The 18,456-nt window shown below is 43.3% G+C and overlaps 2 protein-coding genes across 2 annotated transcripts in view; both read right to left on the bottom strand.

Annotated features, from left to right (window-relative positions):
- Nucleotides 1-17,903, bottom strand: part of LOC126556135 (uncharacterized) — a 139,059-nt gene extending 121,156 nt beyond the window's left edge. The window contains exon 1 of the mRNA XM_050211353.1: nucleotides 17,808-17,903. Coding sequence (XP_050067310.1) covers nucleotides 17,808-17,865 — 58 coding nt within the window. The 5' untranslated portion in view covers nucleotides 17,866-17,903. The remainder of the gene's footprint in view (nucleotides 1-17,807) is intronic.
- On the bottom strand, nucleotides 487-1,580 carry LOC126556204 (mitotic checkpoint protein BUB3-like). The gene is made up of 2 exons (XM_050211431.1): nucleotides 1,361-1,580; nucleotides 487-1,275 (listed from the first exon to the last, which is right to left on the bottom strand). Exons 1-2 carry the CDS (start codon nucleotides 1,553-1,555, stop codon nucleotides 487-489), a joined length of 984 nt encoding a protein of 327 aa, XP_050067388.1. The 5' UTR covers nucleotides 1,556-1,580.
- Nucleotides 17,904-18,456: the final 553 nt, after the last annotated feature.

Below are 18,456 nucleotides of genomic sequence, written 5' to 3'. Positions count from 1 at the left end.
GCCCACAGATTGAAGCGGAGGCTAATTTGTCCGACGATACTGAATTCCGAACCGAAATGCCATTTCATTAAAGTGCATTGGTTACAATCCCTCATATGTGCTGTTCGAGGAGCACGGGAGCAAAGCAGTTCACCGCAGGCGCACACGGAGAGAGAAGAGAAATGCTCGTCAATATACCTCATTGAACTTCAAACGAATTTCGTCAGAATGAAGTGCCATACGAACGGATGTATGCTCCTTACATGGTTCCTGTATGCTGCCCTACACACATTTCCTGTTTTCTCTGTGTCCGTCCGGTCCATTAGTTGATTCGATTGAATTAAAGTGTGTCTTTAGCGGCGATATGCTCTTGTATTTTCTGGTAAAACATTCTACTCTCTTCAATCCTACCCACAGAATTCAAGCGCACATAAATCGATATAAAATCTACTTAACTGAACTTAAGTTAATACATGCAATACATTTACAGCGTTCACCCAAGTCATCCTACTTTGGTCTTGTTTCCTGCTCGCTCACGTAACGTACGTACAGGGTCGGTTCCGGGTACGGTTCCGGCGGGGTTTCAGCCTCTTCCATGTACGAACAAGCGATCGCCAATGCACTTCCATCGTCACTGAAGCACAGGCTAGAAATTGAGCTGTCGTACATGTGAAACTGACACAGCCGCTTCTTGTTGAACCCGTCCCAGATGTTTACGAACCCATCCGAACCGCCCGTGGCGAACGTATGGTACACATTGTGGAAGCTAATTGCGTTCACCGGATAGATATGCTCGATATCGTTCTGTTTCGACCGGTGACACTTGAATGCGAACTTTTTCTTCTGCCATTCCGGGCTGGGATTGAAGTACTCCAGTGCCACACGGCCCTCGATGGAACTCATCACGTACCCTTCCTTGTTCGGGAAGCAGCGCACGGTGCGGGTCTGATACTTGAGGGACGATTCACGCCGCTCGACGTAGTTGCTCATGTGTCGCAGATCCCAGATCAACACCTTCCTGTCGGAAGTGGCCACAACGAGCCGCTCCTCGATGCAGCTCATCGAGTACACCTTGCCGGCACTCTGGTCGTACGTTCCCACACACTCCTTCTCGCGACCATCCCACAGCTTCACCGTCCGGTCCCAGCTTCCGGTGAGGATCCCGTTGACCATGGACGCGTACTCGACACACTTCACCGCTGCATCGTGCGTTCCCAGGTTGTACTCCATGTGTGTGTTCAAATCGTACAGCTTCACCGTATTGTCCAGCCCTCCGCTGACGGTTTTTACGGAATCCTAAGCAACCCCACCGAAAGCGATAATCGGATTAAAAGGGGATCCGAGCGCCGGACACGAAAGTCGCCGATGCACAAGAACTTACCAAAAAAGTACAATCCAGCACCGGTGAGGAGTGGAAAAACTTGTGCCGCAGCGTATTGTTGACAACATCGTACAGCCGGACGCTGGTGTCCCACGATGAGACGAGCAAGAATTGGTTGGTTTTGGGAGAGAATTTCACCGTCGATATCACATCGCTGGGTGGGTTAACGATTTGCACCTCTGCTTTGCGTGCCATTTCGGAGTTTAGGTCAAGAAAAACTTTAAAATTACACTGGAACACAGTCTCGCGGCAACAGCTTCCGAATGCACACCAAACAAAATGATGCCAAGATCAGCTGTCAAAGTTAAAAAACGACCGGTAATAGTACGAGCGTTGAGATGCAGATGGCGCTACGGCAGACGATATGATTACCGAAAATTGTTGAAGCTGTAGTTCGAAACAAATTTCGAACTTTAATTTGAATCGATCAGATATGGCGCAAAAAGTTTAAAAGGTGCGCAAAAAATCTTGTTACATTTCCGATAACAAAAAAAACTGAATAATTGCTAAGGTTTTCAATGAATAATTTCATAAAAAAACACTACTTAGTGATTGACAATACAGTAAACGATAAATTAGAGCTATTGAATGAACTTAAAAAGCTCCTTTTTACAACAAAATGAACAGAGCGAATAATGTTTTGCTGAGAATATCTTAATGCAGCTTTGAAAAAAAAACCTTCAAACCCACACAGCAGATTAGAAATTATTTGCATGAGAGGGCTTCTTCCGAAAAAAGGAGTGTGTGTGTGCGTTAGATCCGTTTGAAAGAGAAACAGAAGATATTATTTCGCTCACAGCCAGATAACTACTAACGAAAAGAAATCCCCCAAAGAGATTGAGCAAAGCGGTCTGGAAGGTAACTTGTTGGGAAATTCATTGTGGATTAAGCATTGCTCTGCCCCTGAAGATATCATTATTGTGCGTGCTTAAAGAAATAAGTCCCACCGGAACCTGTGATCACGTGCTGCGGTGTGGATTGAGGTTCTTAACTTTCCGCCTCACGGTAGCTTAGGGGTGAAGCCAGCATATCTGCACACACTGCCACGAGCGTTTGGTAAAGTTATCGTCTTACTTTGCTTTCTTTGTGGGTTTATGTCGCGCACTCGCTTCGAAGCAGTCGTCGTTCCATCGAGCGCTCTCGACACGCGTCGACGTATTCTAATCTTTTAATTCGTTCATTTGCACGCGCCTAAGCATCGTTTGTCTGGTGTGGAACGCTGTGCGTAAGTTTAATCAGATTTCTGCTGAATCTCGAAAGCGACCTGGCAGCCACTGGAAAATCGTTCCGCCTTCATGTGCGCTCATTCCTCTTATGCGCTCGAGTTGGAGAAACCATTTTCCTGTGTAGTTTCCAAAATTTTTTCGTGCTTTCAGTTTTATCAGACTGTTGATTTTGCTTGCTGGATATAACACGCGTAACAATTAGGCTTGTGTGGAAAATTCACCATACGAAAAGCTGCACGATACCAGGATGCGAAAGCCATCCACTTTCAGTCTCTTTCTCACACCCTCGTCAAATGGTTCGAGTGGGGGTGGCAATGGTTTGAAGGTAAAATATTTTAGAACCCTAACCGTTTCGCTCTAATGATTTTAATAAGCCCCCATGTATAATTTGCTGGCTCCTGCCGAGATTCGTGCGATGTGTGCAGCTTATGCGCGTGGGCGGCTCAAAAATGGCAGCTCCCACATATCAGGCGGCAATGTGTCGTTCCCATGAAATGTCGAACGACAGGCTCACGAATACTTCACGGGGTGCTTGGATGAACGTTTGCTTATTAAATAATGAACGATAACGCCTTCATTAGCATGCGTTCTAGTCGGATGACGGACGTAGGGAGTAAAATTCGGAAGTAGTTTGCTTTTTCAGTAATTGATTAGATTTAATTTCATTATGTGCAAAATCATTATTGACGTGTATGATAGATTAAATGTCACTTATCAATTTTGAAGGTTGAAGGTGGAGTCGAAATGGAATTTGTCCAATATCGGGCAAGTCTACCGAAGAAGATGGCAAACTTTAAACCTAAAACACTTCTTTTGTTATGGGAAGCGAATCTAAACAAATCACAAACACAAAGCAAAACACAAAATAGAAGCTAGAAATTTATAGCACAATAAAAAGTTTGCATTTTTTACGGTTTGTGTTTAATGAAGGACATAAAAATATTTATCGACCACTAGCACTACCCGAAACCACACTAGTGTAGTTGATGAAACTTCGAAACACTTCATAAAACGGCAGGATCTCGTGAACCGTTTCCGGACATTCGCGTTGATGGCTGACCAGAGCGGCGGTTAGCTATTCAGATGTGCGCTTCAGGCACCGTCTGCCTTGCGTGGATCCATAAATTAAGAGAAAAAAGGCCCGCTGATTCCAAAATCCAATTGCATTGAGAGCAACACACGTCGCGTGTTTTTCCAAAACTTTCCGCCATCGAAACGCTGTCCAACTGATGGTGTGCTTACCACACTACTGCTTCTACTGTTGAAACTACTACTGGTTCATAGTTAATTACGTCCTTTTTTTTTCACGAACATCAAACCGGGATTGTCCTTCGCCGAATGACCGATCGAAATGGGTACAGTTTTCGCACACAGATAGACACAACCCCACGGGTAAGGTAACGCGGGGTAGGTACCGTCGTGCTGTCATTAGCTGCGCTTGTGTGGAATTTATAATCTGCAAAATTTACGACCTTCAGCAGAAAACCCCAAATGCAAACCACAGCGGACCAGCTGGCCTCAACATATATCCCGGGCCGCGTTTGGGTGAAAGAGGTGCGTAAGAAGCGAGACACGAGCACATGCCGCCATTTACGGGGATGCGTGTAGCTCTTCGATGACCGAACAAACAAAAATACCGAGCACAATGATCCATTAAAATGTCTCCAAACTGCGTCTCATCGACGTTACCCGTGCAGCTTTTGCTCGGGACAGTAGGTTTAGTGTGTGTTGTCAGTGTGGTTCACGTTACCCACCGTCAGATGGCACTCGTGCGCCTCGTTCAACAGCATTCATGTTCCTATGCACGTGTTGCCGCCTGCTGCGGTACCTTCTTGCATCTCTCCTGTGCCATCATTATTGAACATTTGTTTGCACAAACCCAATGTCCAACCAGAAACGGAACGCCATGAACACAATATGATACCAAACGCCTTCACATGAATGGTAAAAGGTGCCTGCACTTATAAGCGTTGCCGGTCTGCCAGTTGCAGCATAAAACCGGGACCCAGGCTTTTCTGCATAGCAATGATGCCTCTGTGTGCTTTCTTTCTGTCACTTCTGGCACAGATAACGCCGGCGAAGCTGTAGGTTTTGCGAAAGGAGATTTATTCGTTAGCGCAAGGCTAGAGACTACACATGCCTCGTCCACTACACTGCGGGTGGGATATCCTACGGCAAAAAAAGGGGATGTTCGGTGCTTCTTTAAGACGTTCAACGTTAGTCGAAGCTTAAGCTTCTCCATCTTTTCCACTCCAGTGCTAATTTATGGTGGCAATGTTCAATAGTGGAAGCAAGAACAAAAAAGGGTTCGCCCAACGCTTTCCGATACGTCCGAAGTTGTGTAGAACAAATGTTGCTCCCCCCCATGTCTTTGAGGTTAGGCCGTGGCGCCATTTTTCTTGCATGCATTTTAAGAAGATCCGCAAAGGGAGATTATACGAAGGACTTTGGGCGAACAGGGCGTTGTGTTGAACAGGATAAAGCAAACCAGGTGTCACACATGGTTATAAATAACCCTTATAGAGCTACAACTGCTGCAAATCCCAGGCAGGATATGATAATGGCCAAATTGCTAGCATCATTCACCAAAATTCCAGGAATAATCAAAAGATTTCAATCAAACACCAAGCGCCTTGGGAAAAGCAAAGCATTTGAATAGCAAATCCTCTCCACCCAACATTTGCCCCGGAGCGGAAAAATGCTTTTCACGACCATTTCCGTTCAAACTGCGCTTCCCCGAGCGCACAATACGCATAATAAATTGGGCATAAACCGAAAAACCCATATCGCCCGGAGACTCATTAACTGACCCCAACATCACACACACACACACACACAGTGCCCCCTAAATGGCATCAATTAATTTCCCTCCGAATGCCAATCATTCATCGGTGCTCGTTGAAATGGCCATAAATCCTCGAACGCTAGCCAAAGTGTGTGTGTGTGAGAAATAAGTGCACAACCGCCATTTGCCACGTTTATGGGTGAGACTACAAAAATAAGCATTAATATATCCAAATGCACCCGCTCTCTCTCCCTCCCTTCGCTGTGTTCACCAATACGGTTCCACGGTTTAATCGATGCATCCGTACAGCGGTTGCACAATCAATCGATCGCTCCACTCACGATGGTCGTAGGGTCGGAAAAATTATTTCATTTCCGCTAAAACACACACACACACATAACTCGGTGCTGTAAAGGGCGTTTGGATGGACATAATGTGGTGACTTTGCTCTTTTAGCGTTGTTTATTATCGATCGAATGGGACCAACGTTTGATACAGATTTGTTGTTTTAGGCCAGCGGAAGGAGCGAAGCAGACGTAAATAACTGTCAGTAGGACATTCGCATTGGGATGGAGCATTTTTATCTCGCTCCTCAAGTCCTTCTCGATGGCACCGGCAGCAGATGATCGCCATGTTGAAGTTGATGGGAGGATTATTCATCGCTTTTTGCGGTCAACTTTTTACTGCGCGACTATCAAATCCCCATTGTGACTGTCTGTAATCGATGGGTTTTTTTTTGGAGCCGATTAAGGTACGTCGATTATTTACACAACTTCATGTAGCATTGGCTACAAAGCGTAATAAATGCAGACATAAACTGGTTCGCTGCGCATAATAAATTTGTCACCATTAACGTTTTACTCTATTAACGTTTCATCTTAAAACGTCTTTACGAATGGCGAAATAAATACATACACGCACACTCACAACAGTTTGTTTCCAGCTCTAATCGAACGTTTTCAAAGCCGCACGATGCAAATATGCTGTACCAATAAACCGCTTTCCAATAAGGAATGAAAAATCCGCAACCTTGCCGATTACAAACGTGAAGCACTCATTACGAATGCAAATGAGCTCTGAGTTGGTTTCCTTTCTTTTTGGAGCACAAAGAAAAAAGGTCGGAAAAATCTCATTTGGTTGCCGGCCAAATCGCCAACCAAGCGGCTACTATTTGGCCACAATATATAACGCAAAATAGTGCCCGGAAAAGGAGCACCACAACATTGCCCGGAACATTATTGGACCACTTGCGCTGTGGGGATTCGCTAAAAATATTTGATGTACATTTTGCCCCATCGGGACCGCGACTGGTGCTGTGATAAAGAGTGCCAAATTGCTATTGGCAAGGTTATAAAAAAAAAAAACAACAACAAGAAATCCTCCTCTCCCTGTGCTATCGGCCATATCGCTGGGATCGGTAATCCATGCACCAGGAAACGTTCGAAGGCTCATTACGCACGCACGAGAGGGTCGATCGTTGTCCATCAAATGTAATCAATGTATTTACGATCTCGGGTCGAGTAGGCGATTCCACGGGGCAACCACAGTGATCATCAGCAAAGGCTAGCGCGTCGTCTAGCGGTGCCGAGCATCGGGCCAATGATGGCGATAACTGTGAGTGAACTTTTGCGCCATAAATACGGTGTTTATGACGATGGCAGTTTTATACCGTCTCGCGTAATGACCAATTCACTTGACCTTCTGGGTGCTTTGGCGTCAGAGAATCAGAAAGGATCAAACAGATTCCCGGGGATAAATGTAGTGAAGATGCCGTCCAGCTGCCCGGCGGTTTGAACGTGCGGCAATGGACGAAAATTGAAAATTCCAATGATGCACCGTCAGGCATGTATGGTTTCGGATCCGGAATGGAAAAAGTTTAGTAGCGAGCTCACGTGTTGACAGCATAACAACGAGCCATAAAAGATGTGTGGAGGAAGAAATAGAAGCATTTTGTACCAAGTGGCTACACCGAATGCATGGTAAAATCGTGACGGAAGCAGTAAGAAGGAAGTGCAAGTAGTTGGGAGCATTATTATTTGCTTGTTACGATCAAAACTTTTTATCAGTGTTGTGTTGTGGGAAATGGATTTGTGTTTCATGTAGCCCCATCGTAAAGACAGATGAAAAGTCAGCACAACATAGTTCAACAATACATTTGGAGTCAAAAGATAAATATCGAAAAGTTAAAGCCCATAAAATGGTTTTATTCGTTAATCAGTCAAGAATTTAGCAGAATATTACTGCTATAAGAAATAAGAAGTATCATTACTTCGAGATTTTAAACATTAATACTATAAGCCAAGTATCTCCCTCTTATATGAAAAATATATGTATTAATCTTAACCAAAATTTTTGTATTTGATTAAACATTTTGTGACATTTGACACATGACAAGGAATAGGAATACATAGTACATTGAGTACAAAAAACCTTGAAGATTTCCTATTTGATAAATTTTAGAACCAGAACTCAGAAAAACTCAGGAATTGGTAGTTCTATCTCACTTAACAAGTACCAACGAGCACTATTATCACTATGGATGACATATTGACAGTTATCGTGGATGCTAGGTAATCTAAAGGATAAAAGTCTTGTGTCCAAGGTTTCCTAATCATGTCAACAACTGAGTCCTACCAGTTCAAATTAGTAGCGGGTTTCTAGTAGTTATCACAATCGTTTTATGCATGTGGCTCTAGAACTTACAATAATCGCCATTTTCAGTGGTTTTGCGAAGAGTACACATTTGTAAGATTCTAATTAACATCCACAGATAGGCTACAGATTTTCATGGGAAACTCAGACGTAGTCAAGCTTAGGGTTAACTAGTGTTTTCTTTTGACGTTCTTGTTCTAGGCTCTATTTCATGTTGCCCTGGTGTAGTTACTCGTTGTACCAGATTTAAATGTTTAAAAATGTCTAGTAACAAAGACACCTCAAATTGTTTTCCTTCAATTCCTCATGATGAAGTCCTTATCCACCAGTAAACTATGGATCGTGACGGAGCTGACTAGTTTAGATACCTTTGATACACTTAACGCAGCACATCACGAAAGGCAAAAGGTATCCAGAATTAACCCGAGGTAACAACGACACCGGTCTTAAAATGGCTGGACCGGGGTCCAAATCTTTTGCATGCACGGGTTATCCAGTAGTGACGTCTGACTTAATCAACTTTGACAGTTCCTTGCACGACCTAAATCTGTCAAACCCCATACAAAAGATTTGTACGACCAAGTACCGTAGGACCGAGTAAGGACTCCAGCCAAAGACTAATATCAATGCTTAGTTGTACAGCTGAGGTCGTGTATCCTCACCCTGTTGGGTCCCTTACATGATTGTACGGCTGGGTCTTTTGTGACTGAGCGGTATCGCTTAGCTACACCCATAACCTCTGTCGTAAGAATTAAATACTTTAACATTATCTTTAAATAATTGGGTCATCTCAATCCTGTGAATAGGTTTGAGGGGTAGACATCAACATCAGCAAGTCTTAGTAAGCTTTTCGATGGCCGGCGTGGCCTAAGAGGGCTAAGCCAAGGAGAAGAAGCGACGACCCACTTCAGAGACAAAGAATTTCTTATGAAAAAATTCATTGAAATTCGAATTCTATATTGATTAATCTGAAATATTACTCAACAGGTAGTGCCTTGAGATAATAGAACTACTAATGTAATCGCTATACAAATTTTGCAATGGGCAAAGCATAGTTTTTTCCCCTACTTGGATGTCAACTTTTGACGCCATACAAATTGTATGGAGAAGGACGACGCCGTAGGCAAGAGTAGACTTGCCTTGCAAGTCTTGCAAGTGACTTGCAAGAGTAGACCCCTACTTGGATGTGTAGTTGCTCCGTCACTTCCACAAATCACACATCCTATGGGGTATAATTCCCATAGGAGGTTTCCTAACCCGCGAGGCTCTTTGATCGATAAAGTTCCTCTGTCTGGCGGGTCCCTCTTGATCGAAGAACCCCCCCCCCCCCACCCTCTGATCGACAAGGTTCCCCGTTCCACGAGGCATCCTTCGTCGGTGAAGCCCCCTGTTTGGCGGGGCCCCCACTGCTCAGGTTAATCCGTCATTGCATCAGACTATGCTAAACGCGCTAACTATTTTTTTGAGCTGATGGCCAACGATGTAACCGCATGCAGATTGACGTATCACGAAATTCGTTTGCAAAGCCAACTCGACGACTGCTGTGGTACAACGGTCCTAAGAAATAGTGGATTCCCCGAGATCATCTCAACGATATCGTGGTCGGTTGCATGGACGTCGGTTGCGTGGACGGTACTGCCTTAGGTTAACGTTCTGCTATTGAAAGGGTCCAACGTCATTTATGGATCTACGGACTGTAAAAAGTACCATTTGTGCTTCCTTTCAACAGGCAGCCACGGCTGTCGGACTTTTGCAAGACGATGTCGAGTGAGATCGTGCACTCGAGGAAGCTGTTTCATTTCGGATGTCCTCGCAGCTGCGTCAACTGTTTGCTCTTATTCTTACTGAAGAAATGCCTTAGAATCCTCACCGACTTTAGGACGCGTACGTGGACGATCTTTGCGAAGATTTTCATCGGAAGCATCGAGATCGATACACTACAGAGAATTCAGATCAGAATCCACTTTTGGATAATGTTGAGCATTTTCGATCATTTTGTACCATCGATCAGTATATTCAAGAAACGACTCCATCAAAAACGCTTGACATTTTCCCTGAAATGCCTCAGATCTTAAATTATTAGCCGGTCAAATTTGGATATGTTTTTATGCAGCCCGAAAAAGCGTACACTCTGATAGTTAGATATACCCTGGAGTTTTGTTGCGTAGCCCTGTAATCGGGCCAATTGACTATAAGACAGCCTAAAGAGACGAATAAAAGCGCGTAAAAGAGTAAAGGAATTATAGAGTTTAATACAAACAATCGAAGATATAAAAATCGCAACAAACACAAACAAAACCCATAAATAATCAAGTTTTACAGCAATATGAGCAAAAGTCATCCGGCGAGTGTCACATTGTCCCATTGTGAGACGTTCCGTATCGGCAGTAAGTTAGCAAAAGTTCGAATAAGAAATCCATTAGCTTTGCGCGTCCAATCGAACGTATCAATTCCGTCCCGAAGGGGAAGAACGCAATGGACCATCGTACTGTCGCAGTCACGAAGCACCACTACTGCCACTAGTGCCCAGTGAAGCAGAGCGGATGTGGACAGTGTAGCAACTTTTCAATTTTATCACCACCGGGACAGTTCTCAAGGACCATGGGTGTGTGTGTGTGTGTGTACATGTGTGTATAATTGAGCTCCGAATGTGCCAGTATCATGAAGCAAAACGAAACAACGATAAAGTACTTAAAAATACGCTAGTTTCCTGTCTTCGGATACCATGTTAGCGATGGGGAGAGAGCACCAAGTTCAAGCTTTTGTAAATGGAGAAACCTGAAAGAAAAACGGCAGTTTCTTCCAGTGCACCATTTGGAGAATGGTATTGATTTCGAATTTCCCGTAGTAAGCATTTTTCTTACCGATTAGCTTTCCACTCGGCCGAACGTCGTGTCTCGTAGGAAGCGATGCATTCCCCCGTTACGACATGAGCCTTTCGTCGATTGCTTTGTGGAAGCAGCTCGAGATCTTTGCGAGCTCGCACTCGCACTAGAGCACCGACACGTGGGAAGCAAATGGAAAACTATTTCCGCTGGTTGCGCTTTCTCGGCGGAAAGCAGTGTCCCTCTTTTGTTTTCCGTCCCGGCAAACAAACAAAGACAGTGCGCTGCCTTTGAACGGGTGGCGAAAGGAAATGCAACATTTGGCAGTAGGAGTAGGATGCAGCATTTTGCAGCAAAAATGCAACGAAAAATCACTTGCGAGTGAGCATTTCGAGTGAGCGCAGGTCAACCCCCGCCCACCACCGGGGTTGGAAGATTTATGGAACAGCTCCGACAAAATGAAAGGACACAGGAGAGCCTTTTCTTTTCCAAGGAAGCATCTGTCTGAAGGAGAAGAAAGATGGCAAAATGGAGACTTTTCTTTGCTTGGACGATTGCTTGTTTCACTGTCAACGGACACGATGTATGTGCCAAATGTAACCGTCTTTCTCGGCGTATGTGTGTGTGTGAGTGGAGGCAGTTTAAAGAATGGCACGAAACACACACACGACGGATGAACAACTTTAATCGCTCGAATGCTTCTACACATCGCTCTATTTCTCGGGGGAAAAATACTTTTCCCAAACTCGAGACGCCGGATATGTGGTTTATTGTGAAGGTGCTCTTGAAGTCTAAAAGGGCGTGGAAATGCATGGCGAGTGAGGCGGAAAAGCTTTTGCAAAAAAAAAGGAATCGATCTGCAGCCGGCTGTGGCACCATCGGGCGCAGTATGCAGGTGATGAAAATAAATGGATGCACTGCTGGGAACATTGCAGTGCTTTTAGCTTTCTAACCTTTTTTTGTCCAATAGTTCAGCATGGAAAGTGGTTTAGAGAGGCAAAAGGAGAATAAAACACGTTAATCTAAAAAGCCAATGGTGAAAGAAAAACTGTTTAGAATGCAGGTGAGAAAGCGTTTTCATTATTCAGCATCACTTAAATGGCCCACTTGTGAAGGAGCGTGCGATCGAATAAGAAATTTCAACTGGATGGGATGTTCTTAGTGACGAAAAATACTTCCAATTTTGTACAGTTTTTTTAATAGTTGGGCGCAAAACAGTTGAACTGATCGATGGAAAGCAAGAAAATGGAACAATTTTGCAAATATTCAAATGATTTATTCTAAACAAAGCTTTCTTACTCAAATATACTGCAATAAGTACTCTAAAGCAAACATAAACGATAAAGGATTATCACACAATCAAGCGCTAGCGGTCAAGAAGCAAGGATTGTCACATTTATCAAAAGCTATGAATTCTCCATCACTTCTTATCCATGAATTTCTAATTAAGCCAAACGAATCACCATCACGATTGTGGGTATTCACAATTTAGATTGCTTTCCGCATCGCGTGGGCTACACCAGAAGCACCAAAATGAATGCTTTATTTTTGGCTCATAAGAGGACAAAAAAAAAAGCAACGTGTACATGCACGTTAAAAGCTCTATCGCAGTGCTGGTGCTGGCTGGACATCCGCATCGCGCTTTCCATTCGTTTGGAAAATCGGCCAATTAAAGCATTAATCAATTTTCATTTCATTTTTTTAATGTTTTCGTACGGCGAGGTTTCATTTTCCCGTTCAAGAATTTGAGACGAAATAGCGAAAAGGAAATGAAAAGCGAAAAACAAAAATATGCAGCGAAGGCAACAGCAGCAAAATCCGCAACATAATTCGTTGCGGCCGAAACTAGGTCAACGGGTGGGAAATGTGTGGGGAGAAAATTCGTTTGTGGTTTAATAAAGCAAGCGGGGAGTTTTATGCTTTTTGGTGGTAGTTGTGCATTCCTTATGACAAGCAAATAACAATCGTCCCTCGATGCTCGCAGGAATTTGCATTCGAAAGGTACGAATGAAGGGAGATAATAGTTTCATTAAACGTTCTGCAAACATCAATAAGGGTGATGGGTTGGGTGCTTTGACATAACAAAAAAACTTTTTAAGTATAACTTTTTTTGGTATAACTTGTCGGATTGGAAAGATGATGGAGACGTGGAATCATAGGACAATACCGCTGTCTCTGGCGAATCGGAAGATGAATCATCCGCCTCCCACTTGCTCTGGCAGTGAGACAGGAAAAGTTGCTGTGGGAAACGAAGGAACTCCTGGGCCGAGATAGGTCAGTCGTAAAAAGAGCCTTCTTTGACGCCTGTTTTGGCCAGTGAGTCTGCCTTCTCATTGCCACAATGAGAAGGGACCCAAATAAGCGAGATCTTATACGCCTTATCGAACATTGAGCCAAGCAGTTCAATGATTTTGATGGTTAAGAAGTCCTGACTTTTAACAGCCTTCGAAGATCTCAGAGCATCAATAGCACTAAGGCTATTAGTGAAGATGAAATACTGGTCCGAAGGTCTCGCTGCTATCATCGATAGTGCGTAAAATATTGTGGCTAGCTCTGCGGTGTAAACACTGCATGGCTGCCTCAATTTGAAAAAAGCTTCAGTGGACTCGCTAAAAACACTGAAGCCAGTGCTCTCCTCAGAGGAAAATGTAAATATGTATTGTTTAACACATTATACGTTTTTTAAAAATATTTTATACATTTAAAAAACAATGCAGGATTTATTATTTTTGATATTTTTTATATTTTTTTGTGTTTCTGATTTAAATAGTATTAATGTGTTATAATTATCATAATTGTTTCTTTTATTTTCAAATCAAACCTAATGGAATTAAACCAGCAAGAATAAATTGTTAGTAAAAAAAAGCTTTGTGATACCGTTCACGGTCTAGCGCAGTCATCTGCGAAACCTATTTCCCGGCTTTTCTGAAGGACTCATCAACGCCATCACTCTATATCAATTGAGGCCTCTTTAGCTTCTTCTGTCCATGAAGACGACTTAACACTAGAACCGCCGGGTTTTTCAACCTTACTAGAACCGCCATATGGGACAATTTCGTCCCATACGTTATCTATACATATTTTAACATGTTTATTATTACCTCAGGGTTTCTTGTGGTAAAACAATTCATAAACATCATAATTAGGTAAAATAAAGCTTTGTTAGCAACTCAATCAATAAATAAATCAATATTAATTGCCCAACCAAGGATATCAAGGCCAGTTTTCTTTACACTAATATAAAATTATAGAACTTTAAGTGATAAACGCTTATAATTATTCCTTCGAGGGTTGAACGACAGTAAATCAAGACTTAGAGCTATAAATTATTTAAACAATCAAGTGATAAGTAGGGTTTTTATGATAATAAAACAAATCTTTCGTTCTAAGTTGTTTGGGTCTACGCGGGCGTCTGTAAGTCCCTTCAGAAACATTTAAAAAAAATGTGATGTCAATACAGCTTTAAATTGCCAAAAAGAAGAGGACAAAGCTTCGAAAGCAAAAGGAACACCTAGATTAATTATTTTGATGCATCTTTAACACATATTTAGGTTTCTAAATATTACACTGCTGCGTCAAAACCAGGCTCACATGAAACGCATACGTACGAAACACTTTTAGTACATTTTTTTATATACTGGTCTATTGCATGTGAAGCATTCGTTAGCACTTTTGCCCTCGTGACAAGACTTTCGAACATGGCAGCGCCGAAGAGAACCTCCAGCACCTGACACAGGTAAGTAGACTTAGTAGTAGCGTTGGCGCTTTTATTTTCAATTTGAATGGAAAGTCGCGTCTAAATCTCTTTTCTTTTGTAAGTGCGTTGTACATGGCCCAAACATTGATTCCCTTCTTCTAGCACTTTTCACGGAGTACTTTCTACACATTTACTCAACTACATCAACTCCGTACTTGATCGAGATGTACAAACACACAGTTTCAAACTTTGATTTTCTATGTCCTAAGTGCACCAGGCACACTGGTTGTGCGGGTGTTTGGAGAGCATACACAGCGTCCAAGCAAGCCGACAAGTCGAAACGTGTAGGGTACTTGTTTGAACCAGTAAGTATTGTGCTGAGGATCCAAATAGCCAACAGGTGATGCTCACACGAACCAATGTTACCAATAAAATTACGGTAGAGTGTACAAAAATGGTGCCAATATAGACTAGCTGATTTTTTTTTTATTCATAAGGGAGACTAGCTGATTGATGACAGCCAAAACATTCATGCACTTTTATTGTCCTATTCGTATTGACATGCTTTATCATGAAAACCCGTACACGCCAGTGGTGCCAGACTTGCAGATGCAGATCCGACACTCGTTCACAGCATGAATATCAGCCATCACAACGTATTTTGCATATGGGACAACAATGTCCCATACGGCGGTTCTAGGTTAGAAATGATTTTATTAAAGTACCATATCGGATACACAATTTTGTACGGGCGCATTCGAAAGATCGTTAAAAATAAATAAAAGTCAGAAAATTTCAATGGGTTGTCATGACGGCAAGCGGAGTAACACACTTTTTTCGAGTGCGATGGGACAAAAAAATCCCATCGGCGGTTCTAGTGTTAAACCTGACGGAACTTTACGGGCTGATACATCCGGTGCTTTACTTATGACATTACCAGCCCAATGTATCTCGTGGCTTACTACTGAATTGGCTTGTGGGAGGATAGTTAGTGGATTTTTGTGAAGTGGAGGATTTTTCCGAGGATCTTTATTATGCGATCAAAGGCAGTTAAAAGGGTTTCCGTCAGAATCTATCCAAGACAGAAGTCAGAGAATATGAGGACTCTGTCCATGTGTATGGCCCAAAAAGACTTCACGGATCGGGAGCCCTCCGGAACCATTATCAGTGCACAATACTTTAATAAACGTGGACGAGATAAGTTAACTTAGTGTGCGGTGTGCGACCCACTGCACACCGCGAATACAATTTAAAACAATTTTACAATCTTGAACGACGTCACACGTGTGCTTTCTCCTGACAGCCACCTACTTTACGCGGATGATGCTAAATTGTACCTTGCGATACGCAACCAGGAAGATCAGCTGCATCTCCAGAATGCTCTCAGTGCGTTCCAGTTCTGGTGCTGTACGAATGGCTTGGAGATATATTATATACACGTATACCATTAACGACACTGCCCTTGTCCGTAAAAGTGGCGTCAGAGATCTAGAAGTACTCCTTGACGATAAGTTGAGCTTCCATGACCAGGTAGAGCACATCGTGGCATTCTGAAGAAGCTGCGCGCGATCTTACCGATCCGCTTGCCGTTAAGATGCTGTACTGCTCCTTAGTTCGGTCTGTGGTGGAATATTCATCCGTGGTGTGGTGGCTCATATCGGCAAGCAAGTTGGCTCGCCTGGATTCCAGCGTAAATTTACACGGTTTGCGCTGCGTGGCTGGCTGAACTTTTTGTCGTAGGTCTACTTGACAATCGCATCGACACGCCGGCGCTGCTCTCTGCAATCAACATTTACGCCCCGGCTAGATTGCTCCGTGCTCCGATCACTTCTTGACGTAGGGGAACGTCGTACTCGTTTTGGTGCCTCTGATTCGTTCCTCAGTATTTGCTGCGAATTCAACGCCGTGTGTGATCGTTTTGAACCAGACCTGTCGCGCTCTGCGTCCCTAATTGTGTACGTACAGAGCGGCCCATTTCTTGTTGAATGTAAAAATGGCACATGCATAAAATCGGATCAGAGGCGCCAAATCGGCTACGTTGAGAATCGATCTAGCTCGGAACGATCTCGGCGGGACGTATAGGCTAAGGCCCCGGCGAGTCGATCCGATTGTCCAGGAGTCCCGCAACAAACGACTCTAGGCCTAGCAGCAGCATTCGCAGCAACGAATGTGAGATCAACATACACATTGTAGAACTCCTTATCGTAGTGACTCTTCCATTTGCTTACACAAATACAGAGCTTAACATCAGTCTGAGCATTTTGCTCTTGAACTAAACTAAGAAGACAGACAGTCTTCAGTTTTAAAAAGGGAGAGAGGCTTGTTTGACTACTGAGCAGTAAGTATTCAGTGGCAGACACTCTACAAGCTATAACTTCGCAGGTGCGATCGGATGGCGGTGCTAAAACTAGTTAGCCTCGTTAAACTCCAATAATAAATTTAGTCCGTCTTACTCAATCTTTTGGCCAGCTTCCGGTATACAGGACCCAATATACAAACCCATGATTAATATGTCGCCAACGCATGCTAGATTTTAGATTGAGTAATCTGTAACATTCCTTGGCGAAGGTTATTGGTAGTGAAGTACTCTTCACTTTTGTACTAATAAGTGCTAGACCGGGATTTGAAATAATTAGGGTCGGCTTTTTTAAAATTTCCCTTCCTAATGATAGTGAAAGATTTTCCCTTGTAGAATCCTACCCGTTGGATCCTTTTAAAAACTTTGTGTTAAATAAATAAATTATTTTTTCCATAGTAAAACATAATTTTCGCCCTAACTTTTGGAGCTATTTTCGTAAAGAACCATTATTCTATAAAGTAATTGTGTCATGTTTTTCTATCAAAATAAAAAATAAGCAAAATTTACTACACGACGTAAACAAATCGCCAAAAGAAACACGCCTTCAAGACACAGCACATATTTCATAAAAACACCTGAAAAATGTGCAGTTGCATTGCATACGAAAATGTACTTCGGTGCAAACAACAATGCTTGGCTTCTCGGTTAGAGTGAGCGTTTTTTTCCCTCTCCCGGTTTTTTTGAGATAGTTTATTACTTTATGCTGAAACTAAGCAATAAATACCCCGGACCCTTGGTGACACCATTGGAAAATCCATTTCTCGTACACTGCCCCCACAACAAAACGAACGATTCTTTCACACTCTAAAGAAAAATGTCTTCCCTCTTTCTTTCGGTTTTACCAACCCCACCCCCCTCCCCCCTCCCCCTAAAATGCCGTAAATCATGGGACCAAGCACTTACCTAGCACGTACGCCAGCAGTATCCAGATGTCCAACGTAAGCCGCTTGTGACACTTCATGGTGATTGGGTTGTTATGCTTTGGTGGCCGCAAACAACGACTTGTGCTATTTTCACTCCTCTTCCCTTTTCCGTTCTGCAACCACCACCACACAAACCTAACCACCTTCAAAAGCACACGCTTCACAGTAGTAAGAAATCACTTCACAAAACGATTTTCTTCCCTCCGGGCACTTTTACTCCACTTCCGGTAGCGATTCCTTCTTCTTTTGCGCCTGTGGTTTCCCTTTACTCGGCCACCGATTCCGACGAAACGTAAGCTACACTCGCGAGCGAAGTGCAGCCGGGATGCAATTTATATTTTCAATGCAAAACCTTCGCACAGCTCCTCAGCCGAGAGCAACACGAAACTTCTATTTTTCACACATACGTACGACCCAAAAGCTTGGGTGGAGTTTTCACTTGTTTTATCCTACACCGGGGAAGATTTTCTTTTTTACACGACTGCCCTCACGAACCCCTTCACCATCGCACTTCTCACTTGGCACCCTGCTGCGCTCCTTCCGTTCGCGTATGTGTTTGAGTGAATCGTTACGTACACCACCAACTGCCCACTTGGCCCTGACCACAATAGAACCGTTCCAGGCGTTAC

This window comes from Anopheles maculipalpis, chromosome 2RL (genome assembly GCF_943734695.1).
Source record: "Anopheles maculipalpis chromosome 2RL, idAnoMacuDA_375_x, whole genome shotgun sequence".
Lineage (NCBI taxonomy): Eukaryota > Metazoa > Arthropoda > Insecta > Diptera > Culicidae > Anopheles > Anopheles maculipalpis.
This window is presented reverse-complemented; position numbering and strand designations above follow the sequence as displayed.

What these genes read in the sequence shown, in the direction of transcription:
- LOC126556204 (XM_050211431.1), bottom strand. Translation starts at nt 1,555, where the DNA reads ATGGCACGCAAAGCAGAGGTGCAAATCGTTAACCCACCCAGCGATGTG. An exon ending in TGCTGGATTGTACTTTTTTG is followed by an intron (nt 1,276 to 1,360) that starts GTAAGTTCTTGT and finishes GGGGTTGCTTAG; the next exon opens with GATTCCGTAAAAACCGTCAG.